The sequence below is a fragment of the Pan paniscus genome, chromosome 8, assembly GCF_029289425.2.
Source record: "Pan paniscus chromosome 8, NHGRI_mPanPan1-v2.0_pri, whole genome shotgun sequence".
Taxonomy (NCBI): Eukaryota; Metazoa; Chordata; class Mammalia; order Primates; family Hominidae; genus Pan; species Pan paniscus.
Window position 1 is genome coordinate 82,205,116 of NC_073257.2, and position 25,507 is coordinate 82,230,622.

General features: G+C 44.0%; 2 protein-coding genes across 2 annotated transcripts in view; one reads left to right on the top strand and one right to left on the bottom strand.

Moving 5' to 3' along the window:
• The first annotated feature begins 677 nt into the window (after positions 1-677).
• LOC100974647 (core histone macro-H2A.2) overlaps positions 678-25,507 on the top strand; it is a 59,599-nt gene continuing 34,769 nt past the window's right edge. The window contains exons 1-2 of the mRNA XM_034930745.3: positions 678-1,114; positions 23,706-23,936. Coding sequence (XP_034786636.1) covers positions 23,765-23,936 — 172 coding nt within the window. The 5' untranslated portion in view covers positions 678-1,114; positions 23,706-23,764. The remainder of the gene's footprint in view (positions 1,115-23,705; positions 23,937-25,507) is intronic.
• AIFM2 (apoptosis inducing factor mitochondria associated 2) overlaps positions 4,074-25,507 on the bottom strand; it is a 77,171-nt gene continuing 55,737 nt past the window's right edge. Inside the window, exon 10 of the mRNA XM_063607715.1 lies at positions 4,074-4,091. The gene's annotated coding sequence lies outside the window, so the exon portion shown is untranslated. The remainder of the gene's footprint in view (positions 4,092-25,507) is intronic.

Here is a 25,507-nt window from a genome sequence, read left to right on the forward strand (position 1 = left end):
ATCAAAATGTTGCCTCTCACAGTCCTTTGACTGTAGGAGAAATCAGAGGAAACCTGGATGGTCCACAGCAAGTTAGTATTTCCCACTGAAATAAACACATTCTTTTGACTCCCCTCCAGCCATGGAGCCCTGGCCAACAACTCACAATACAAAGCCGAGACTGGCTTCCACTAGGAACACAGCAACTGCTAATCCCCATTATCACACCCGACAGTGTCCACCACACCCCCATAAAGATGCATTTTCTAGTAACTAATAAAAACTGGTCCTGAAGACAATAGCCTCGCGCTCATCTAAATACCCGCTGGGATATTGCAAATTAACACCTTGTAAAGCAACCCAATTAAAAATTATGCCCATACACACAGTCTCACCCACCAAAACATACATCTGCCTCTCCAAATATTATGCAACGCTGGATTCTAAATCGGTCTTAATTTCTAAAAAGCCTACAGGCACGGATATAAATTCTCAGTTCTCGTGGCTGTGGCCGCCCTATGCACTCTTCCCAGTGGTGGACACAAACGTTAATGTACTTGTTATTATTTAAGGACACAAAAATATAGAAGGTGGCATTTTTCGCTTTCCCCTTCGAAGACTCTCCCCAGAGCTGCCAGATGAACGCCCACGCCACCTTCTCCCACCAAAGGTGGATCCAGCTAACAGGAGACTGGATCGCGACCATAGCGCGTTTGTGCCCAGTTCTGGGGAAAGCCTCATCTTAGCGAGCGGCCCTCGGCTCGTCTCGCAGATCGGCCAAGTACGCGGAGGCCGCGCGGTTTCACCATTAATGCTCCTGAAGGACAATAGCTCATCAAATCCCACCGAAAGCCCCGGACCCGTCGCGGAGCCTGGGCTGGCGGGGGATGAGGCTGAGCAACTCCTCCTAGAGGTGGTTATGTGGAGAAGGAGCAATCCCTTCTCCCTCCTCCTCCTCCCCCCGCTACTATCCGCGGCCCAGAGAACTGCCGCTTGCCGCCATTGACACGCACAGATAGAACCCAAAGAAAGGCAAAGAGTCCTGCCCGGCACCGGCGCCGCGTGGGCCAAACCTGCGCCCGGGGAGGGGCGCGCAGAGGGCACCGGGCGCCGGGAGCAGGCGGCGCAGCACCAGGTGAGCCCGCCATGGCGATGGCATTATTGTTTAGGGTGCTCCGGGGTCTGGAAACAAAACGCGCCGCCGGGGCAGTGCAGGGGCCGGAGAGAACCACCTCTGCCTCTCCCCCGAGCCCCTGCGGGCGCACCCTCGATAGCCGACCCACCCCCTGCAAGAACAAATTCTTAAATCCAGCTGCCCAACTTGCTTCCTTGGGCGATAAAGGGGGGGCTGCTAAAGAAGTGGTCAAATTCCTGCGGCCAGCGAGGGGCCGGGGGCGTCGAGGGTACTGAGAGGGGAAGGAGGAGGGATGCGAGGTTCAGCAGCGGGCCCCAGGCGAGGCTGGACCCGGAGGAAGCGGAGGTCTCCTGGGAATGCGGAGTTTCGGGCGCAGGAGCGGGAGGACGGAGGCGCCCGGCCGCCGATGGGCACGGGGCGATGGGTGGGGGGCTGCGCAGGGCCCGAGGGAGCCCGGGGAGGGCCGCTCGGGGGCCTCTGAAGGTGCCCAGGCAGGGCGCCGGCGGCTCCAGGCTGACAATGGAGGGGGCGCGGAGCAGCCGGGCGGAGGTTAGGGACCCGAGTCCGGGGGCGGGCCGCGCCGGGGAAGGTCAGGTCGGGGACGCCGGGTGGCGGGGCGAAGGCTGGGGGTTGCTGCGCGGACACCCGGGCGCCGCGGGCGGGCGTGCGCCCCGGGGCCGGCGCGGAAGAGGGCGCGAGGCCGGGCACTCCCCTTCGGTTCCCTTTCCGGGGCGCCCGGTGCCGACGCGCGCTGCGCTTTCACCGGGAAATGGCGGCCCGGCCGTGGCTCGCCTGGGCAGTCTGGCTCCCGCTTTGCGCGGGAAAAAATAATAATAATAAAAATACCGAAAAAGGGAATAAAAGTAAACTGGCTGCGGCGCAGGAAAGGGCTCTGCCGGGCGCCGGACGCCGTGCGTATCGCTCGTGGGGCGCGGCGGTTGGGGACCAGCCCTGCCTCCCCCGGCTCCCAGCCTGCAGCCCCGGCTCACCTCAACCCCAGCCCGGCCAGCTCCCCGGATCGCCCGTGGGTGTCCTCCCCCGCCTTTCCTTGGGGGGGCGCCCTCAGTTCTTGCCCTCTTTGTTCCTTACAACAATGGCCAAAGGGGCATTGGTTCCCCAAGGGCCAAACGAGCTTCCTCCAGGAGTTTCCCGTCGCGTGCAGTGGACCACCGTGGGCCTGACTGAGGCCTGGTCCTTGCCAGGGTTTTTTGGCAACGGCCCTGGATGAGTGAAGGGATGAAAGGCGCGAGAAGAAATGGGCTGAGAAACCAAAGTGCGGGGCCCTGAGTGTTTGAGGGGACGCGATGGGAACCGTGGCTCCACTGCCCTGATTTGAAGGGCAGTTACCCTATCACAGCCACGCTGGAACGGAGGTGTCCTTCCAGCCTCTGTCCACCTCAGAGGAATTCAAAACAAGGGCCCAGTTCTAAGCCCCACAGACCCCAGGATCCCCTAGGGGCCATTAGTCCACCGCGGCAAATGGTTTCCTCACTTTGCTCATTTGTGTTTGTTTTGAAATCCAATTGTCACCTCACTGGGCTGCACAGTTGCTACTGAAACGGTTCAATAGGTGAGAGAAAAAGAAAACATTATTAAGAGCGAGAACATGTCTTCGTGTGTGTTGTTTTGAACCACAAACTAAGCTACACATAATTCTCAATCCGTTTTAACACACTTTTTATTTTCAAACTAAATGTTCAGAGCTCCAAGATTTGGAAACATACTGGTGATTTTTAGAATTGTTTTAGCCTAAAATTACATATAAATAAATAGAGGCACTGCCCGGCGGAAAAGTTTATCTTGAGTCGCATAATTCACATCTTCATAACCCCTCTTTCCTGTAGCCAAATTTCCTTTTAAAACATGCCCAGTTCTCCTCTTCTCTGGTTTTTCCTATCCTACCACAGTTACACCTCACCTGGATCCATTAATTGTCAGACTTTACACATTATTAGTGGTTTCCTCTATATCAAAACTGCATAAAAGAATTTACCTCCTTGAATCCGGAGTGTCCCTATGATTCTGACCCTACTCCCTCACCATTCCATCTTCTGTCTGGTTCCCAGGATTTTTAAGGCGCCTCTGGTCTGCCATTTCCCAGTGGGTGGGACACCCTGCTAGCTATTGTCTGAGACAACCACATCTGTTTTCACTGCCTCCTGCCAGCAGAACAGGAGGTGAGTCCTGTCTTAGGCAACTTTAAATGAAAGGTATCTGTAACTTGTTGCTGGGGAGGGATGTGCAAAAATTCAGCCAACTTTCTTAAGAATGTTTTTCAACCTTAAGAAATAACCTCCAAGTTAGATGCAGTCTTGGTAAATGGAAAGTACATTGCACAGAGATTAACAAAGAACTTGTGGTTAGAGATCATTCAACAAACACTTATTGAGCACCAATTCTTTTGTTGTTTGTTTTGTTGTTGTTTTGAGATGGGGGTCTCGCTATATTGCTCAGACTGGTCTCGAAATCCTGGGTTCAAGGGGTCCTCCCGTCTCAGCCTCCTGAGTATACACCAATTCTTAAACACCTCTAGATAGGGAAAGAAATGAAATAAAATATAAGGAAGTCATTGGGCCCTTCTCTCATAAAGCTTACAACCCCAAGCCTAGGAGATAAAATATACATGCAGGTAAAACAAGGTAAAAAGTGATTTTGGCAAGCTAGTGGGAAAACAGGTACTTTCATATACTGCTGACTGGTGTGTAAATTGATATAACCAATTGGAAGAGCAGTTTGGCACTATAAAATTAATAATGCACACATTCTGTGACTCACCATTCCATTTCTCAGTATGTCACCCAAAGAAGCAGGCATCCGTGAGCTCAGCATGTATAAGGATGTTCATTGCAATTTTGGTCATTCTGAAGTAGAAAACAGCCTAACAGCCATCAACAGGGAATGGCTAAATAAACTCTGGTGCATCTGTCTTCTGGAATATTAGGCAGCAGTTCAAAAGAATGAAGCAGATCTATACATACTGAGACAGAAAAAGATCACCAAGATGTACTATTAATGAAAAAAGCAAATTGCAGAACAGTACATACTATATGGTACTATTGATATTAAAACGATATAAAATTACACATCTCTATAAGTAAAAATTCATACAAAATGGACAGAAAAAGTATAGAAGATGCCCACTAAGAGAGACAAGAACCAGAGGAATTGTCAAGAAGGGCTTTAGCCATATCATTATTGATACCCATCCATAACCTTGTTACAATATTTGAAGTTCTGTAATTTGTTTTTTTTTTGTTTGTTTTGTTTTGTTTTGTTGAGATGGAGTATCTCTTGTCCAGGCTGGAGTGCATTGGCACAATCTCAGCTCACTGCAACCTCCATCTCCTAGGCTCAAGTGATCCTCCTGCCTCAGCCTCCCTAGTAGCTGGGACTACAAGCTTGTGCCTCCCAAAGTGCTGGGATTACAGGCGTGTACCACCATGCCCGGCCAAGTTCTGTAATTTGAATTAATGTATGTCTTGCTTGGATAACTAAATACAAGTAATAATTTTAAAGTGATTGATAATACATAATGATAATACGTAATTAATACATAATGATATACACAAAAAATTTACTACAACAGTTTGTAAAGGGAGAAGAGAGTTTTGGACTTGAAGGGAGGGTGTTGGGCTAGGCTTCATAGTGAACGTGGCAGGATTTGGATGAAGAAGGGTAAGGGAGTGAGGCAGGTGGAAGGAAGCTGGATGCAGATGCTGTGTTCCAGCTAGTCCTCATTCTTCAACATGATTATGAGATTCCCTTGCAAGGCTGAGAGTCCTGGCCTGGCCTACCCTGCCAAGGTTCAGGTTGAAGGATGAACTAAAAGAACCCTCACAATTTTTTTCATTGCCATTTAAGTCTGTGACTACCTTAAATTCTATATATAGAAGAAAGAGAAAAACAGCCAGTAGAGAAGTATATGAGTTCCAATATAGTATTGGAAGATCATGTTTTTAAAAGGAGTGTAGTGAAATCTTGAAGATAGAATTTTTTTCCCCAATATACACTGGGATGTATATTGGGAATTAGGTTGGAGGGAAAGATAAGTGTTTGGGAGGATAATTCATTTCCCCCAAAAAATCACAAAAGAGACCTTTTGAAACAAAATATTTAAGGCTGGTTTCATTTATTCAAACACTAGTTGAAGGAATATTTATTGAATATCAACTGTGACCTAACACTATGCTAGGTGGCATCTGGGGGTAAAACATGCAATAGCATGTTGGAAGAACAGCCCAGTTGCAGCAGTTGAGGTAAGGGGGCTGGTTCTAGTTTGGTCTCACAGGCCATGGACAAGTCATTCAATGAGCACGTTCCCTTCCAAGCCATTCCTTTCATTGTAGCTACATTTGGGTGGGGGTGGGGAGTGGGAGAATGCTAAATGATTGATCACTCAAGTCCCTTTCAGTCTTAGATTATGATTTTGTGAAATCCTGTGATTTCCAACATTGCAATGACTGTGAATTCAGGCAGATGGAATTTGGAGACTACAGGATTAGACCGAGGGGATCTGAAAGTGCCCAGCCTTGGGAAAAACAAAACTATTTGCTGTCATGAGGGTTCTCAGCAGATGATGTGGCTCTCAGGGTTTTCCTAGAGTTAAACTTTCATTATTACCCCTTTACACACATACAACCTCAAGTACCGTACTAATTGTAGTGGTTGGTTTTGAAATAGAGTGGACAAAGAGGCAGAAATATGCCCCAGAAAATGTCAGACTGAATTTCATGAAAATAGTTCTCTATAATGATTTCTTTTGTGGAAATAAATCACAGTAGTTAATGTTTATTAAATGTCTGCTACCTGCCAGGTACTGTTCAAGCACCTTACATGTATTAACCCATTTAATTCTGACAGCAGCCCTATAAGTAGGTACTATTACTACACCCATCACAGGAAAACGAAATGGTGGGGGGATGGTGAAGAACATGCCCCAAAGTCACCACACAAGGGACTCCAGGCCAGGCAGCCTGACCCCAAAGCCCTACATCCTTATGCCCACATGGTAAGAGCAAGGAGCTGGTAGCTTTCCAATGATTCTCAGATGATACTCAGCTTAATGTTTGTGTAGGCAAATTTTTATTTTCAAAACTTGTCTCACTACTTTATCCAACTGTGACAAATGAAAGAAAGAATATGAGACTGAGCCACAGAACTCTGTACTTTAAACTGTCTTGTCACAAAGTATTAAATAAGATAAATTTGGTGGTTTCTCTGAAGCCCTTACTGTTCATTTATCCATCTCACCATCCATCATACTTTGCCCGATTTATTTGACTGGCGTTGCCAATTTGGACTTGGAATGGAGTAAGTAATTCAAGTCAAAATTCTCATGCTTTGATAGAAATGTGTGTGGAAATATGCATAGACCACCAGTGTACAGACATTTACTCCAACTGATTCTGAAATGTCAGAAGGGTGAGATACATTGACCACATTTATTCACTCAAAGTTACAATACATGATCTGGCCAAAGATTTAGGGGTTGTTTCTGGATATGAAAGGCGGTCCTGATGATAAGAGTTTAGATGCCCAAATTTGGGATATTTCTATGACAACAGGATAAAAACAGCACAAGATAAAATCAAACTTACCCTGGAACCCAGGCCCCATGCTGGCTGGGCTGGCACTGCCAATTATATATATATATATATACACACACACAGAATTTTGTAACTTGTATTTTGCGCTCCTGCCTTCACTGCTCAATAAGACCATTAAAATTAAATAGTGGTGGTGGACCACAAAGAGGCAAACCCCAATAGCTTATACAATATGCAACATAAACTTTTAGGTCAGGTGGTCATTCACTGGGTTGCTCATCCGAGTGGTAAACTTCCAAATTGAGCTTTCTTGCAGAATTTCAATGAAGTGATCATTGACTTAAGTCCCCCGTCCCCCCACCACCCCGCCAACAACCCTATCACGACTAAACTGAATTTTCACCTCAGCTGTTCCATAGTAAACAATGTAGATTATTGTTTTGGGGTGAAGAAAAGGCAGTCCTAGATATAAAATCAAGCAGATTTTTTCAGGTCCAGTTTTTCTTTTCTGTGGTTATCCTGGGTGAAGAAATAGCAACTTCAAAGGACAGATCCTGTGAATGTGACTTATTTATCCTGGTTGCTCTATCTCTGTGAATGTAAGTGACAGGTGGGGCTCAGAGGGAGTCTGTTTTGAGCATCTTATAGGTTGGAGAGGACCTCAGAGGTGAGCTGGTGCAATGGTTCTCAGGTGGGGCTCCACAGAACCCAGTGCTCCTTGGAGGCCCCAAGGCAGGAAAGGTGGCGACCAAGCTGTTGAAGTTCCCAGGCACTTGCCCACTCCAGCCAGGACAGCTCCCCTTGCATCTGTTTTATATATTACAGTATAATTTCTTTTTTTTTTTTTGAGACAGAGTCTCACTCTGTCACCCAGGCTGGAGTGCAGTGGCGTGGTCTTGGCTCACTGCAACCTCTGCCTCCTGGATTCATGATTTTCCTGCCTCAACCTCCTAAGTAGCTGGGATTACAGACATGCACCACCACACCTGGCTAATTTTTGTGTTTTTAGTAGAGACAGCGTTTCACCACGTTGGCCAGGCTGGTCTCGAACTCCTGACCTCAAGTGATCCTCCCACCTCGGCCTCCCAAAGTGTTGGGATTACAGGCGTGAGCCACCACGCCTGGCCTCCTACAAATTTTTGTTCAAGCAAAAGGGGAACCCTACAAGGTCTACTGATTTGCCTACAGGCCACAGCTAGTCACAGCCAAACTGGAGGCTCCCTCCCCATGGTCCACCGCACCTTCCATTCTACCACCTTGATGCCCCCTTGAACTTTGGCAGGTTTCACCCACAGAGGGGATGGTGTGGTGTGGCCAGTGGCTGGTTACACCCACAGAGAGGATGGTGTGGTGTGGCCAGTGGTAGCCCTTAGCTGAAGCAGCTGATACAATGTGCCGGGGCCCAGGAGCTACAGGGGACCCACACGTGCATAACCAGGGAGCAACACTGCCTGTCAAGAGCACAGAACATAGAACTGCAGCAAAAGACCCAAGCCACTTGTCCCCACAGTGCAGCCACTGCCTGAGGACTGACAGCAGGGCCAGGTGCGGTGGTTCACGACTATAATCCCAGCAGTTTGGGAGGCTGAGGTGGGTGGATCACTTGAGGTCAGGAGTTGGAGACCAGTCTGGCCCACATGCTGAAAACCCATCTCTACTAAAAATATAAAAATTAGTGGGGCACAGTGGTGGGCGCCTGTAATTCCAGCTATTTGGGAGGCTGAGGCAGGAGAATCTCCTGAACCAGGGAGGCAGAAGTTGCAGTGAGCCAAGATCGCACCACTGCACTCCAGCCTGGGCGACAGAGCCAGACTCTCTTAAAAAAAAAAAAGAAAAAAAAAGGAAAGAAAGAAAAAGAAAAAAGGACAGACAGCAAGAAAAAATGGGTAGGGAGGTGCAGGCAGAGAAAGGGATGGAGGAAGAGGGGTTCCAGAGCAGTCTGTTGTTCTAGCTTTGAGAGCAGACAACTGGCCCCACTGATGAACTCAGTTGCTCAGCAAACATGGATGTCTCTGGAAGCCCCTGGTGGATCAGGCACACCAAGGCATACAGTCCACCTGCTGTCTGGTATGGAACATTCACTCTAGCCCCTAACGGTGCTCCTGCACACCTCTACTCCCATTTGGGAATCTCATCTTGGCTCAGACAAAGCCAGTGCCCTGCTCAGAGAAGTAAAGAAGGTGCTGCTTATAACAATAAACTGCATTACTAATTTGGATCTGTTAGATTTGCAGAAAACAAGATAGTTTAACCACTGTTATACTTGATAAAGAACTTATTTAAATTAAAAGAAAATCTTGGTCAAGCTGGTCTCAGTGGCTCATGCCTATAATCTCAGCACTTTGGGAGGCTAAGGTGGGAGGACTATTTGAACTTAGGATGTCAAGGCCGCAGTGAGCTGATTGGGCCACTGCACTCCAGCCTGGGTGACAGAGACTCTGTCTAAAAAAAAAAAAGAAAAAAGAAATATTGGTTTAAAGAAACCAGACTACTTTGTCTTTTTATGAAGGCCATCAGCATGTTAAATAAAGTTTATCCTTTCTCCCCAAAAGCAATTCATTCAATAAGGGCATGTGCTAAGGGGTTTTTCTTTCTTTCCTCTCCTCCCTTCTGAGATCCCAGTATAATTTTAAATATTGTTTATGGAAATCCCACTGTTCCTATTTGTCAAGCCTCAAAGAACAAAAAGACAAGAAGAGACCAGGCTGGACCCAGTGAGGGTGTTTTTGTTTTGTTTTCTGTGGATGAATAGATTCAGGAAGGCAAACTGGTTCATTTTCTGGTTGGCTTTCTTTAGGAATGCATTGCTAACTCAGATTCAAAGAAAACTAAAATTATTTTTATTCATTTCTCATCCAAGTACCACAGGTGGCCAAACGTATTTATATTAGAAAATAGCATAAGGCTAATAATAAAGAAACAAGCTACAGTATAGATCAACAACTTCTGCATTTCTCTTTTTTAAAATAACCACAGCTCAGGTTCAACAGAGACCACAAAACATGTTAAAATGTCTTAGTATCCTGCAGTAGCAGCAGATATCCTAAATCTACCCCTTAAATGCCCCTACCCCTTGTCCCCAGCTCCTCTAGAGTGACCACACGTGCTCTGCCTCTGAATGACAAAGAATGTGCCGGCAGTTGAACTTCCCACTACACGACGTGACTTGAAATACTTTTTTTAAAGGGAATGATTTGTTATCCAATAGTATAATTTAAATAAATTGGATTAATGCTTGGTTCTAACATTCATGGTTGGTTAATTTGGTTAATTTGATCTGCGTGTCATTTTGATGAAATTGCATTTGATATAGCCCTTTACGTTATAAATTGTTAATGTGCTTTAACATATATGACGATAAAATTATTGACTATTCTCATTCACTTAAAGGTGGCCTTGAAAGAAAATGGTTTGGAAAGTATTATACTATAATGATTTGCCCTTGGAGTTCATAAATGGAAGTGTAATAGAGCCAGTGATTTAGCTCGTATTACTGAAAATGGTTTTTACAGCTACAAAATAATGCTAACAAACTATTATTATTTTAATACAGTACTTAGGGTAACACACCAAAATACAGTCAAACTCTATTAGGTGGGAAGCTAAGATTTTTTTCATACCCTTTAAAATATATTTCAATGTATAGTTAATATATTTATATTGAATCCCCTCATTTCCTACCTAGTTTTGTTTTATTTCATCTCAATGTATTCTCCCAAAGGATTATTCTGAACTGACAAAGATGCTTCATTGCAGTGTCTCCATCACTTTTCATAAATATTTGCAATATAAAATATTCTGAAGCACAATACCACAGATTAGGGAAATATCATAGAGGATAAAAATGAATAAATTGAATAAATTTCAGCAATTTTAAAACAGTACATGAGTCCATTAGGGATGACACTGTGAATTTCGTGTTCATGAAAACAATGTTTAAAGTTTTTTTTAAATTTCAATTCCATCATTAAAAGCTCTAAGATCTCTTATTTCTAGATTTAAAATAATGTATGATGAAAGCATTTTGATTTGCATACTTCTGAAGAGAATGATCTCGAAAGAGTGCTTTAAAATAAGCCGTCTTGTGAGTCTAGATCCTTTGTCAAGGTGATTCATCGGTGTGACCGAACCCCACCTGTGACACCCTGGCCTATAATTATAGCTCCCAATCCTCAAATTACTGACTGCTGTCTCTTTTTCAAAGCCTCGTTGTAGAAGCTTGACTGTACAAAAAAAATGGTCATTTAAGTCAGGATGCTGTTGTATGTTCTCACCCAGAAGTGGAAGCTAAACTATAAGGGTACAAAGGCATCAGAATGACATAATAGACTTTGGGTACTCAGGGGAAAGGTGGGAAGAGGGTGAGCGATAAAAGACTACAAATCAGGTTCAGTGCACCAAAATCTCACAAATCACCACTAAAGAACTTACTCATGTAACCAAATACCACCAATAAAAAATTTAACAAAAACAAAATAAATAAATAAATAAATCAGGATGCTGGAGGTGTCTAATGGCCCACCTTGCTGGCTGGCAGAGGGTTTGTTGCAGCCCTCCACAGTTTACAAAAAAATAAAATGTGAAAAAGTTGAAGTGTAAAATGTGGCTCACTGTATATCAGCTCCTTATACTTGATAAAGAAATTATTTGAATAAAAAGAAAATATTGGTCTAAAGAAACCAGACTATTTTGTCTTTTGATGAAGGCCATCAGGGTGTTAAATAAAGTTTCCTGTTTCTCACCAAAAGCAACTCATTCAATAAGGGCACATGCTAAGGGGTTTCCTTTCTTTCCTCTCCTCCCATCTGGGATCACAGTATAATTTTAAATATTGTTTATGGGAACCTCATATGCTGCAATTGTGCAAATACAGACACACTGAGTTTGATTCTATTCTATTAAGGAGTCTTTATCGTCTCTTGATGCAAAATTTTATATTCTTCAATTATCTCAAGACCGGTTAGTTTTCAGTGACTCACCTGGTGATGAATGTGATCTTAATTTTTTAACATGACATTATTACTCAATTATAAAGCAGTTGAGCTGTTTCTCCTCAGCAGCATACTCATTTCTAGGCTGATCCACAAATGACGTTTGTTAAAACGTTAAAGTAAAATGACATTTTCAGTTTCCAGTTCAAAATGATGGACTGAGCACATGTGCTTTCCTTCAAACCCCTCCTCTCCAGAGCCACAGAAATAATGGTAAAGAAGTACAAATAAAATAAACAATAACAAAGGGGTAGGGGCTGGTGTGGTTAGTCAACAGCAGATGGGAGATTTCAGGAAATTTCCAGAAGACTGAAAGTGCATAAGAACATATGCACGTCACAGGGGAAGCCACAGCTGAGAGTAAAAGCAAGAGGGAACTGCGGCGAAGGTGGGGAGGGTGATAAGTGGGGACTCATTGAAGGCCTGTTTCCAGGACAGTTCGGTGAATTATCCTTTCTCCCTCCTTTACTACTAGAAGAGTTTCCAGCAATTTGGTGTTTAGCCCTTAAGCTAACAATCTGAGAGTTCTTCTCTAAAGCAATCAAACAACTACAAGAGGCTGGGCATGGTGGCTTATGCCTGTAATCCCAGTATTTTGGGAGGCCGAGGCAGGCAGATCACCTGAAGTCAGGAGTTCGAGACCAGCCTGTCTAACATGGTGAAACCCTGTCTCTACTAAAAATACAAAAATTAGCTAGGCGTGGTGGAAGGCTCCTGTAATCCCAGCTACTCAGGAAGCTGAGGCAGGGATAATTGTTTGAACCCGGGGGACAGAGGTTGCAATGAGCCAAGATTGCGCCACTGCACTCCAACCTGGGTGACAGAACAAGACTCCATCTAAAAAAAGATTAAAAAACTACAAGGCACACGTAGAATTTCTAGGATAAATATCACACCACAAAATAAACCTCCCTGCTCATTCTGGCATTTGGGGGTTCTCAGTTCCTAACTGGACACCCTAAAGCCATGCCTGCTGATGTGGTTTGGCTGTGTCCTCATCCACATCTCAACTTGAATTGTGTCTCCCAGAATTCCCACATGTTGTGGGAGGGACTCAGGGGGAAGTAATTGAATCATGGGAGCTGGACTTTCCTGTGCTATTCTCCTGATAGTGAATAAGTCTCACGAGATCTGATGGGTTTATCAGGGGTTTCTGCTTTTACTTCCTCCTCATTTTTTTCTTGCTGCTGCCATGTAAGAAGTGCTTTTTGCCTCCCGCCCTGATTCTGAGGCCTCCCCAGCTATGTGGAACTGTTAAGTCTAACGAAACCTCTTTTTGTTCCCAGTTTTGCATGTGTCTTTATCAGCAGTGTGAAAATGAACTAATACAACTAGTTCCTAACTGGACACCTAAAGCCATGCCTGCTAATTGAATGCATGCCCTGCACACACACCCGGAGATCCCAAACAGGAAGCATGCCCACCAACCAATGGTTGAAGAATTCAAGAAAGCTCTTCTATCTGCCTATAATCATCAACCTTGTCCTTCATTCTTTTTTTTTTTTTTTTTTTTTTTTTTTGAGACAGTCTCACTTTCTCGCCCAGGCTGGAGTGCTTGAAAAAGGATCGTTGCAGTGGCAGGACCTTGGCTCACTGCAACCTCTACCTCCCAGGTTCAAGTGATTCTCCTGCCTCAGCCTCTCGAGTAGCTGGGATTACAGGTACAGCCTCTCTAGTAGCTGGGATTACAGGCACGCACCACCACGCTCAGCTAATTTTTGTATTTTTAGTAGAGGCAGGGTTTCGCCATATTGGCCAGGCTGGTCTCGAACTCCTGACCTTAAGTGATCTGCCCACCTCGGCCTCCCAAAGTGCTGGGATTATAAGCGTAAGCCACCGTGCCCGGCCTTGTCCTTCATTCTTAAATACAAACGCATAACCAAAGATCACCAGACATTTAAGAAAAGCCTACATGGAAGTGAAAGATGAAAATCAATCAATCAATAAATAGAACAACTGCCTGATAAAATAATTTAGAGGACAGAAGATAAATTTAACACATTCTAATTAGTTTCAGAGAGATTTGGAGACATGGTGCATTCATTAAAGTACAGGATGCTATAGAAAAGGAATAATCTGAGAACAAAAAGAGCTCTTGGAAATTAAAAATATGATTACCAAAATTAGATAAAGACTGAAGAAAAAATAGAAGAAAAAAGATAAGAGACTTGGACTATTAATCCAGGAGATCCAATACCTGGTTTACAGGAATCTCAGTAAGAGACAAAGAAAGGGGGTATTGGGAGAAATAAAGAAATTGGCAGTGGGTTGAGGGGGGAGGGATAATCAAAGACATAATAGAAAAAAAAAATCCATGTTATAAAAGTCTAAGTTTTCAGGTTGAACCAACTTATTGCCAAATGCTGAGCAGGGTTCAATGACTTCAAAATATTGAAGCAAAATGATTTGGACACTAAAAATGATAATACTCTACTAAATGATAACCTAAAGATCGTTCAAGTAAGATAGTTCTGTTTCTATAAGAAAACAAAGTTTAGGCCAGATGTGGTGGCTTATGCCTTTAATGCCTGCACTTTGGGAGGCTGAGATGGGAGGATCACTTGAAGCCAAGAGTTCACAGGCGGGGGGATCACTTGAGGCCAGGAGTTCAAGACCAGCCTGGGCAACATAGTGAGACCCCCATCTCTACAAAAAAATCAGCTGGGTGTGGTGTACACCTATAGTCCTAGCTACTCAGGAGGCTGAGGTAGACGATTGCTTGAGCCCAGGAGGTCAAAGCTGCAGTGAGCCGTGATTATACCACTGCACTCCAGCCTGGGTGACAGAGCAAGAACTGTCTCAAAAAAAGAAAGAAAGAAAACAAAGTTTACTTCCCTGTCCTGTTTCTGAAGAGTTACATCAGGTGGATACCAACAAAGCAAGGGAGAAAACCAAGAAAGAGGAAGTCATAGGGCCAAGGATGAACAGAGAAGATAGGTCCCAGGAAGACCGCTGGCTAAAACACTCCCATTCCAAACTGGAGCTGGAGGTCAGAGGGCTTTGAGAATAACCCCTCTGCAAACGGTTCTCTGGGAAAAACAGGGTCTCTACAAAGAACAATGTGATTGAGAAGCTGAGTGATTTTGAGGACATGGTAAAGGAACATCTTTTGTCAACACAGAAAAATATGGTCCACGTTCCTATTTGTGGATCCTATATTTGTGAATTTGCCTACATGCTAAAATGTATTTGGAGCCCCCAAATCAATACTTGTGGCACTTTCATGGTCATTCTAAGACATGCACGTACACGGAGCAGCAAAACATCTTAGTCGCCACAAGCACACCCTCCCCGCTGAGATTGCACCAGGTGACTGCCTTCTTGTTTCGGCTCACAATGCAATCAAGTGCCCTTTCCATGCCCTATTTAGTGCCATGTTTTTCACATGTTTGTGCTTTTTGTTGGTGATTTTGCTGTTTAGAATGGCCCCCAGGTGTAGTGCTGAAATGATGTCTAGCATTCCTAAGTGCAAGAAGGCCATGATGTGCAAGCTTCCTTCAGGCACGTGTTAACAGTGCTGTTGGCCAGAAGCTCAATGTTAATGAGTCAACAGTATCTATTAAACAAGGTGTCTTTGAACACAAACACACATAAAACAAGGTTAAGTATTGATTAGTTGATGAAATCTTGTGACCAGAGGCTTGTAGGAGCCTAACCCTGTATTTCCCCTAAGCGCAGTTTTTCAGTTTTTGCTAATTCTGTGTTTCTGACTACTTTATAGAACATAACGACCGCACATATTGAGAATCAACTATAGTTAATAACTTCAGGGTTAGAGAGGAGCTATACAAGAAAGACATGGTCCAAATGTGAAGCCACGGAAAACGTGGAATGCTTTTGAACATTAGGTTTTCAGAAAAAAACAATTCATCTTGACATGAGGACTCAAGGATTCTGATGCTGGACCACAGAGAAGAAACTGTGATGCTAGCATCACACTTGATTCTGCAGAAAATATTTACAAATGTGATGAGCAGTATACTCAGTTCTGCAGGGAACAATATTTAGAAAGTCTTAACCATGTAAATGGAGTTTAACTTTCAAAATAAATCTAGAGTCAAAATGTGAATGATTTTATTGTGATTATAGAATAAAATATATATGTTATGAATAGGACAATAGCAAGTATAGAAGACAGAAGTAGAGCTTAGGGAGGTGATGTAGGGAGGAGAGGACCTGGGAAAGATTAGGGCGCTCATATCCTCCTCTCATATGATGATGACATGAGAGATAATCCCCAAAGTTGATGAAGTCAGAAACAGAGATTGGAGTGTACAGTATTACTTCAAGTTTCCAAGGCGATCAGTGGAGGAAATAAAACTGAAAAAATAACTGTCAACAATTGAAAAGGGAGGAGGAAGGTGGGTTAAGGTCTCATCCTTCTTCGGCACAGATAGAGACTGTCTAAAAATGAAAATAGATCAAGAAGTGGAGGTATAAGCATGAGAGTTTTGGAGGTAGCCACCAGAACTGAAATTAACCCTTGTTGCCTGTACTTGTCTCTCTCAATGAGACCAATGAGTGAGAAACTGTTGCTCTTCATTTTATACATTTTGATTCCTTTTTGCTTTTTTTTTTACTATGTGCAAATATTCCTCAGATTTAAAGATAAACTCAAAATATTTAAATAATTTCTTTAACTTTCTTATTTTCCTTACTTTAGGGTAACCTTGAGCAAGTCAGAAGTATAGATTTAAGCTTGTTGGTGGTGGGCCCTAGCATAGAAATTCCCTCACTTTCTCAGAGTTCTTAATGTCTCCAGCATGTTCTTGATACCACTAGGGCAGAGGAAATGCCTGCCTGTTCCATTTATGAAGTGTTGAGGTCCAAACAACTTAATAAGTATTCATGTTCTAACATCGTACTAGCCATATGGGAAAATAATACACATGAATTAAAAGGAAAAAGTATTCTTATTCTGTTCTTAAATAACCACAATGAATTACAAATAGGATGTGTACAGCTGTTGGGCACTGCACAGGTACCCAGACCTTGGAGTCAGATTGGACACTGCCACCCTCATTTTCTGTTCTGTATTGACTTTCACCCAACACTCGCTTTTAATCACAGCAACAGCCAAAAACCCAGCTTTGCAAGAAAAAAATGGCATCATCTAAAGGAACATAGTGCACCCTACTGTTGAAACTGAACCATCGGGAGCTGGTAGTGGTGGGGTCCCACAGAGGCCAACTATGGCTATATTCAAGGGAAAGCTTAAACCTTCCTGCAGTGCTTCTGTGGGTTTGTTGATTGCCCCAGTGTACCCTGGTGCACAGTTTGGGAACCATGGCTCTGACATCTATTTGAAACTTCATTTTGGTCTGTCAGGCAACTTCATTGGAAAATATTGGAGGACAAGGGTCATATAAATTTAACAACATCTAATGTAGTTTCTTGTTCAATAATAAATGCTCCATAAATACTGTCTTAGATTGAATCTATGATGGTATCGATTGCAAGATGCATACCAACTTCTAGAGACAGTAAAATGTTAAAAAATAAAAGTGCATCATAAAATCAGTGAAATACGGTAGTTATTTGAATAGTCTGGTGTGAGTTTATTGCCCGTGTCTGAGTCAGTGCTGCAACTTCATATTTACCCGGTGTTACATATAAAATCTAACCTGTCGGTGTTGTTATGGGCTTAAAAGCCAAACCTAGAAATAAATTCTGAAACAACAGAGTCTGAATACGCCCTCTTCCCCAGCACACACAAGACCAACGATGTGCTTCCCGTTGCTGTGCTCCTGGGGGTTCGGGGGAACGAGCCAGGAGCCCTACATTCTCCCTCTTCTTCTCTGAGTCTGGAGTTTTACCTCCCTGTTTCTCACCGTTAACATGCTTGAAATGCTCTGATCCACTCTACGAGTAATTATAAGACTGTATACCTTGGTCTTTCTGCTATGAAAGGACAGGTACATTGCAGATTCAGGGTTTGTCTGGTTTCCTCTATAGCCCACGTGCATCTGGGAAAATGGGGCCACCTGAACAGAGCCGCGTGGCCTCCAGGGATTGCCCACATGGTGTCTCTGAGGACACCAAGAGCTGCGTCCAGCCATATTCTCTCCAAACATGTAAACTTAGTGTATTGTAGTCCTTAAGCTTTGCCTAATCAGAGGGAAATTGTCTTAGAGCAGAAATTGTTTCCTTCAGGATAATACTTAAATGTAAACATTTAATATTAGCCTGAAGAAAACAAATTTTCACCTTGCAATGGTTCTTTTTAGACAGTAGGCCTACACCGAGACTCCAATTACCAGGATGTGGATAAAAACCCATTCAAGTTTTTGACTCCTGACTTCCCAAGACGGAATAGAGTTGGAGGAAAGGGTGGCCTGGGAAAGAAGGAAGTTCAGGGTTATAATTTATCATAACTCCAGGCATAATCCAGCACAGGCTTTGGGGAGAGGTGGTCTTTAGAAAGCAGGGTCTTCTCTGGAGTGGCCCCAGAGGCTCAGCACTTCCTCCCGTCGGTGGGCTCTGGTAGATGTAACATGTCAGCTCCATAAGCCCCTCCTTGCTTCCCCTAGGGATTCCTGGATGTGCTCTAATTCTTACTGTCTGTGCCCAGGGACCTCACAGCCCTGAGTCCCCAGGAGGGCCTGGGAGATAGGTGCCTGGCTGCTTAAATTCCGCACAAGACCTGAAAAGATGGGTTTGGCAGGCATAGAGAACTCTCCAGTCCTGCTTAAAATACATGCGTAAGTCAGTCCGTCTCACACTTAGACTTCAGATGGAGCTGCATCCCCCACCCAGGGGGATTTCCTCTAAGGCCCTCACTTAGAGGGAAGTCTGGAAGCCACAGAGGGAAAAACTTATTATAAAGTACCATGTTCAGGATGATTCTTACGTTTAGGTACTTTTTTACAATGTGCAGGTGGTATGTTTCTCTACTTGTTCCTACTCTGATCTTCCTTACTTGGCTATTTTATCTTCATGAGTGTTGAGTTTTGTTTGTTTGTTTGTTTTTGAGACGGAGTTTCGCTGTCGTTGCCCAGCAGGAGTGCAATGGTACAATCTTCGGTTCACTGCAACCTCCTCCTCCTGGGTTCAAGTGATTCTTTTGCCTCAGCCTCCAGAGTAGCTGGGATTACAGGCACCCGCCACCACGCCCGGCTAATATTTTGTATTTTTAGTAGAGTCGGGGTTTCATCATGTTGCCCAGGCTCAAACTCCTGACCTCAGGTGATCCACCCACCTTAGCCTCCCAAAATGTAGGGATTACAGGCGTAAGCCACCACGCTCGGCCTCTTCATGAGTGTTTTAGGCATCCGTCCCCTAAAGTCACTTGCTTTTCTTATACTCCTAGTCCTAAGTTCCAATTTTTAGGGCAATTTGTGACTTCTCTTGGCAGCTAATAGTAGGAAAGTCCCTAAATGGCTTTATCCTGCACACCTAGTCATTCTCTGGCTGTTTTGAGGAATGTGTGTGTGTGTGTGTGTGTCTGTGTGCATGTGCATGTGTGAGCGCGTGCGTGTATGCGTGTGCACGTGCATGTGTGTGTGTGCGCGCGCGTGTGCACGTGCATGCGTGTGTGTGTGTGCGCGTGTGCACAGGGGGTGTCCCTGCCCTTGTGGTGTTTGTACTTCATGCAGCATTCTCTGGTGGAAGCATGGTAGGGAGAGATTAAGACCAGCCAGCACACACCATATTCACAGAGCACGTCCACCCTGTGATGGGCTTTTCAGGTGGTTTTCTTGACAACCAGACTTAGTAATCATCCTCCAATCCCACTTACCATTAACTGAGAAAAGCACATAATTGGCTTAGGAGAGTCACTAATGCACCTTTATGAGCCTGTGTAGGCTCTTAAGTCTTCAGAACCGACTGCTTAAAGAGCCTAAGCTTCTCTACCAAAATCGTTGAAAAGTGCCTTTCAGAAAAATCAGGATGTTTAAGAGCAGAACAACTGTAAGGATGTTAGCCACCTGCCCTGTTTTACAGAGAAGGCCACTGAGGTCCAAATAAATAACATATGAAGCTCACATAACTACAGTCATGCATCACTTAACGAAAGGGGTACGTTCTGAGAAATGCATCGTTAGGTGATTTTGTCATTGTGCAAACAGCATAGAGTGGACTTCACAAACCTAGATGGTACAGCCTCCTGTACACCTAGGCTATAATCCTATGATCTGTTGCTTCTGGGCTACAAACCTGCTCAACATCTTACCATACTGAATGCTGCAGGCAATGGTGACACAATGGTAAGTTTTTGTGTCTCTAAACTTAGAAAAGGACAGTAAAATACAGTATAAAATGTAAACAGCAGTACACATGTATAGGGCACTTGCCATGAATAGAGCTTGCAGGACTAGAAGTACTCTGGGTGAGTGAGTGAGTGGTGAGTGAATGTGAAGGCCCGGGACATTATTGTACACTACTGTAGACTTTATACCGTACATGTAAGCTACTACATTTAAAAGAGAATATTTTCCTTAATAATAAATTAACCTTATCCAATAATAAATTTTCCAATAAATTATCCAATAATAAATTAACCTTAGCTTACTGTAATTTTTTTTACTTTATAAACTTTTTAACCTTTTTAAACTTTTTGACTCTTTTGTAATAACACTTAGCTTAAAACACAAATACATTGCACAGCTACTACACATATTTTCCTTCTTTATAGCCTTACTCTATAAGCATTTTTCTTTTTTTATTATTATTATACTTTAAGTTTATAAGCATTTTTCTATTAAAATTTTTTTTAACTTTTTAAACTTCTGTTAAAAAAAATAAGACACATACACATTAGCCTAGGCCTACACAGAGTCAGGGTCATCAATAACACTGTCTTCCACCTTCACATCTTGTCCACTGGAAAGTCTTTAGGGACAATAACACGCACGGAGCTGTCATCTCCTGTAATAATAATGCCTCCTTCTGGAATACCTCCTGAAGGATCCATTTAAGGCTGGTTTACAGTTTACTTTGTTTTTAATAAGTAGAAGGAGTACCAGTAACATAGTCATTTGTTATCAAGTATTATATACTATACATAATTATATGTGCTAGACTTTTATATGACTGGCAGCACAGTAGGTTTGTTTACATCAGCATCACCACAAACACATGAGTAAGGCATTGTGCTACGCCATTAGGATGTCACTAGGTTGGCCAGGTGTGGTGGCTCACACTTGTAATCCCACCACTTTGGGAGGCCGAGGAAGATGGGTCACTTGAGGTCAGGAGTTTGAGACCAGCCTGGCCAACATGGTGAAACCTCGTCTCTACTAAAAATACAAAAATTAGCCAGGCATGGTGGTGCACACCGATAGTCCCAGCTACTTGGGAGGCTGAGGCAGGAGAATCGTTTGAACCCCAGAGGCAGAAGTTGCAATGAGCCGAGATTGCACCACTGCACTCCAGCCTAGGGGACAGAGCAAGACTCCTTCCCAAACAACAACAACAACAACAACAACAACAAAAAGATGTCACTAGGGCATAGGAATTTTTCAGCTCCATTATGATCATACAGGACCACCGTCATATGCGGTCATTGTGGGGTGCATGACTGTAGTTATGTAGAAGCGGCGCTATGCCCAAGACTTTCTGTTCCGCAGTCCTGGGCTCCTTCCACTATAGCAAGAGCCACCTCCATTTAGAGCACCACAACCCAGCTAGCAAACACGTGCTATGTGAGGACAGGGACCACTTAGCAATGCTGTCTGTTTCCCCTCTTTCCTGCGACAGGGCTAACAGCAGGCCCTCCATACATTTACCTAACACATAGTTGCTTGCTTCCTCAAAGAGAAAACCCCTACAAGTGGATTTATGAGAGTGAGCAGCCACAGACAGCAGCAGCACGGCAAAAGTGGGAGATCTTGTTTCTTCCAGATGAAGAAACAACGTGATAAAACAACATGGCAACATTGCCTGATCCCTGGGCCTTGCAGTCAAAGAGATAATAGTCTAAGGCACTTCTCTCATCTTTGCTTGTACCTAACTGATGAATAGCTACATCCTTTGGTGGCAAAACGACATATGAAGTATAAAATAGGGGAGTAGTAAGTACATAGGAGCATTTTAAATAATGTATATGAAGTATATACTAAAATGCCTCAAACTTGAATCATTCACCTCGGGGACAGGTGAGAGTTGAGAAAGGGCTTTGTTGCTAATTTCAGAGCTTTTAATATAGTCTCCTTGGTCGTAATGGAGTTATCAGATGCTTTAGAAAATTGAAATCTGTTCACTCTTTCACCTAGATTAAGTAAATCCTGGTTTTGTATCTATTTCATATTAACCAAGCATTCATTTACTATCTTCTTCTGTCATATTTAGCGACTTTCTTGGACCCTCCTTTCCTTTGCCATCTTGCCTGTTGGTATGATGACCTAACCAGGATCAATGGATAGAACCAATTTCAATTTGTTCCTGACTTTCTCATTTTTCATCTCCAGAGGAAACGGCCCCTGAGAACACCATTGACCTTGGGGAAGAGAGCTTTGATATATTAACACATTTCCTAGAAAATGTCATTTTCCTTTTCTTTGCTCCTGACCGTTTGTCCCCTGTAATTTGCTTTTACTTACTGAAGATTATATTCCATTTGTCAGTTACGGTACCCTGTCAACCAGCAGACCAAGCCTACCCAAGATCTACTACAATTTCCTAGATTGTGGGTGGGCTTACAAAGGCTCTGTCCAGGAATATGTGATTATTTTGTCTTCACACAAAAGATAGCTTCCTTAAGCAACAGTGAATGTTTCTCTCTTAGTTCCTGGTGCTGAATTCACCTCTTTGTGCTGACTGTGAAGTTTCTCCCAAAATCAACCTGGATTCCTCATTCCAAGGAACAGACGCTCAGGCTGCATTATGGCTTTTCATTTGCTATGTTTGCATACCACACATATTCAGTAAAACTGCCTCTTCTGGCCTGTTTCCATTTCTAAGAGTGCTACATTATTGCAGGATTTAGAAAAGTGTCTAAAAAATACACATCAGCTCTCAGTTATGTCTGTCAAACCTAACGGATGGTTTGGCTGTGTCCCCACCCAAATCTCATCTTGAATTGTAGCTCCCATAATTCCCACATGTTGTGGGAGGGACCTGGTGGGAGATAATTGAATCATGGGGGTGGTTTCCCCCATACCATTCTCGTGGTAGTGAATAAGTCTCACGAGATCTGATGGGTTTATAAGAGGAAACCCCTTTCGCTTGGTTCTCATTCTCTCTTGTCTACTGCCATATAAGACGTGCCTTTCACCTTCCACTATGATTGTGAGGCCTCCCCAGCCACGTGGAACTGTGAGTGCATTAAACCTCTGTTTCTTTATAAATTACCCAGTCTTGGATACATCTTTATTAGCAGTGTGAGAACAGACTAATACACTAACCATTATAATGGGCAAAGTCATATAAGCCAAGAGGAATTGTATTAGTTTTCTTATTGTTGCTGGAACAAATTACCCCAAACTTAGTGTTTAAAACAATACAAATTTATTCTCTTATAGTTCAGGGGTCAGAAGTCCAAAATTAGCCTTACTGGGCTAAAGTCAAGGTATCAGCAGGACTAATTCCTTCTGATGGCTTTGAGGGGAAAATCCTTTTCCTTCTGTTCTCACATCTCTTACTGCCCACTCTGACCCCCTGCCTCCGTCTTCTAAGGCAATTATGTTAGCCCCATCCAGATAATCCAAGATAAACCTCCCCATCTCAAGACCCTTAGCTTAATCCCATCTGCAAAGTCTCTGTCATATAAGATAACAGTCACAGGTTCTGGGGATGAGGAAATGGACATCTTTGGGGATCATTGTTCAGCTGACCACAGGACCGAGACCTCCCTATTCAGTGACAGTTTTCTATGGCCTTTCCTCTTGAGGTCAGGCTGCTTTGGTGGGGGAGGGATGTTTGTGGGTGGGCTTGCCCATGCCCTTCAGAGACCCCATGCCTGACTCCGTGCCTCCTGCACCTGCAGTAGCAGCCAGGTTTCAGCTGCCTCCCCAGGGCAGTCAGAGGTGTCACAGTGGTGCCCAAGGGCCATGCCACTGTGCCCAAGATGTTGGCCAACTACCCTTCCTCAACTCTGTCTTCTTTCCTTTTTAGCATTGTGTTAGTGCCGGGAGGCCACTGTGTCAGCAAGCTGAGAGGGAAACTGAAGCAAGATGTCGGGCCGGAGTGGGAAGAAGAAAATGTCCAAGCTGTCCCGTTCAGCCAGGGCAGGTGTCATCTTTCCAGTGGGGAGGCTGATGCGTTATCTGAAGAAAGGGACGTTCAAGTACCGGATCAGCGTGGGCGCCCCTGTCTACATGGCGGCAGTCATTGAGTACCTGGCAGGTAATGAGGACACGCAAAGGAGACTGCCTGCTCCCAGGTCCCCACCCTCCCCTGGGTCCCCCTCGCAGGCTGGGGAGGGATGCTCCAAATTGCCTTTTGGCTGGCTCAAGGCTACTCTGGGTGGTGACAGGGTTGCAACTGGCCTGCTTGGCTAAAATCAACTTCTGCAGACTTTAGGGGAGAGAAGAGGGTATAGGAAGGACAGGTGATCAGCATGGAAGGCAGAGAACCCACAATCAAGTAAGTGGCCCTCCTAGACCAGTCCTGCAAAAGATATGTCTTGCTTTAAGCAAATGCAATATATAAATATCTAAGCTCCTAAAGAAAATAAACTGCAGGGAGAATGGGGGATTTGATATTCATTTTGTAAAAGGGAGTCTTTTTACATCAAATTGCTCATTAAACATTAGTTTTCCTGGTATATTTAAACTGGGACTCAGGGTCCATAAATAACATTTATCTCATCATTAAAAGCATCTTTCGGGTGCTGCCATGAAGCCGATGTAATGTTCTAATTTTGCTCTCCTTCACTGAGGTGATTCTCGTCTAATAGGGGTGCACAGAAAATAGTTTCCCATATTTGTTGTTAAAGTTAATTTTTTTACTGAAAGATGAGATTTTGCTGTGTGTGTTCTTTATCTTAGTAACTTTCTCTTTAGCTTTTTTGTTGTTGTTCTCTTATGTCATAGTTAAATAGAAACCAAACTTTACAATATCAGGGGTGCTTTTCAGAAATATTTACAAATAAAATATATAAATATATATGTACAATAAGTATGATTTAGTCCCTTGTTGGGTAATAGCCACGAGCAACAATGTCTCTGACTTTGCCCAAGGTTAACAAATTCCCTAGACACCAAGGTTAAGTTCCTTGGAAATTCTGCCAGGTTAAAAAGCAAACCTCCCCAGATGGTCTAACACTGGGGAGGCAAGCCTCACTGCATGAAATCTTCTGGGCTGTGGCAGGGCTGGTCCTCTCTTCTGTCCCCAGATTCCTCTTTTCTGCTGGTTTTTCCTCTTTAGATGCTCAGTCCTGCCCTGCCCTCTTAGTCCCCATCGCCCACCAACCAACATTTATTGGTGAAAGGTTTTCCTTGATCCACGGATCCAAGGAGGAAATGTCCTCCCCCGAGAGCTTCCACCAGGCAGACCTCTGCATCATGAGCCTTCCTCTTATGAAATGAAAGCCTTGCTCCTGAGCTAAAAGTCCTTCCCTCCTTTAGGAGGTTGGGGAGAGCTGGAGGGCTCTGAAAAGCAGTTCTTTTCCAAGTGGGGTCACGCAGGGATCTTGTTGACAAGGGCAGGGTGGCACCTGAGACTCCATTCCTCAAACTCCCAGGTGATAATGATGCTGCTGGTCCAGGGACCACATGTTGAATAGCAAGATTGTAGCCAGCCTTTTAACCTCAAGCCAAAAGATGTGGGGAATGCTTGTTTCAAATGCAAGTTCCCGCCAGGCACAGTGGCTCACACCTGTAATCCCAGCACTTTGGGAAGCTGAGGCGGGTGGATCACCTGAGGTCAGGAGTTCGAGACCAGCCTGGCCAATATGGTGACACCCCATCTCTACT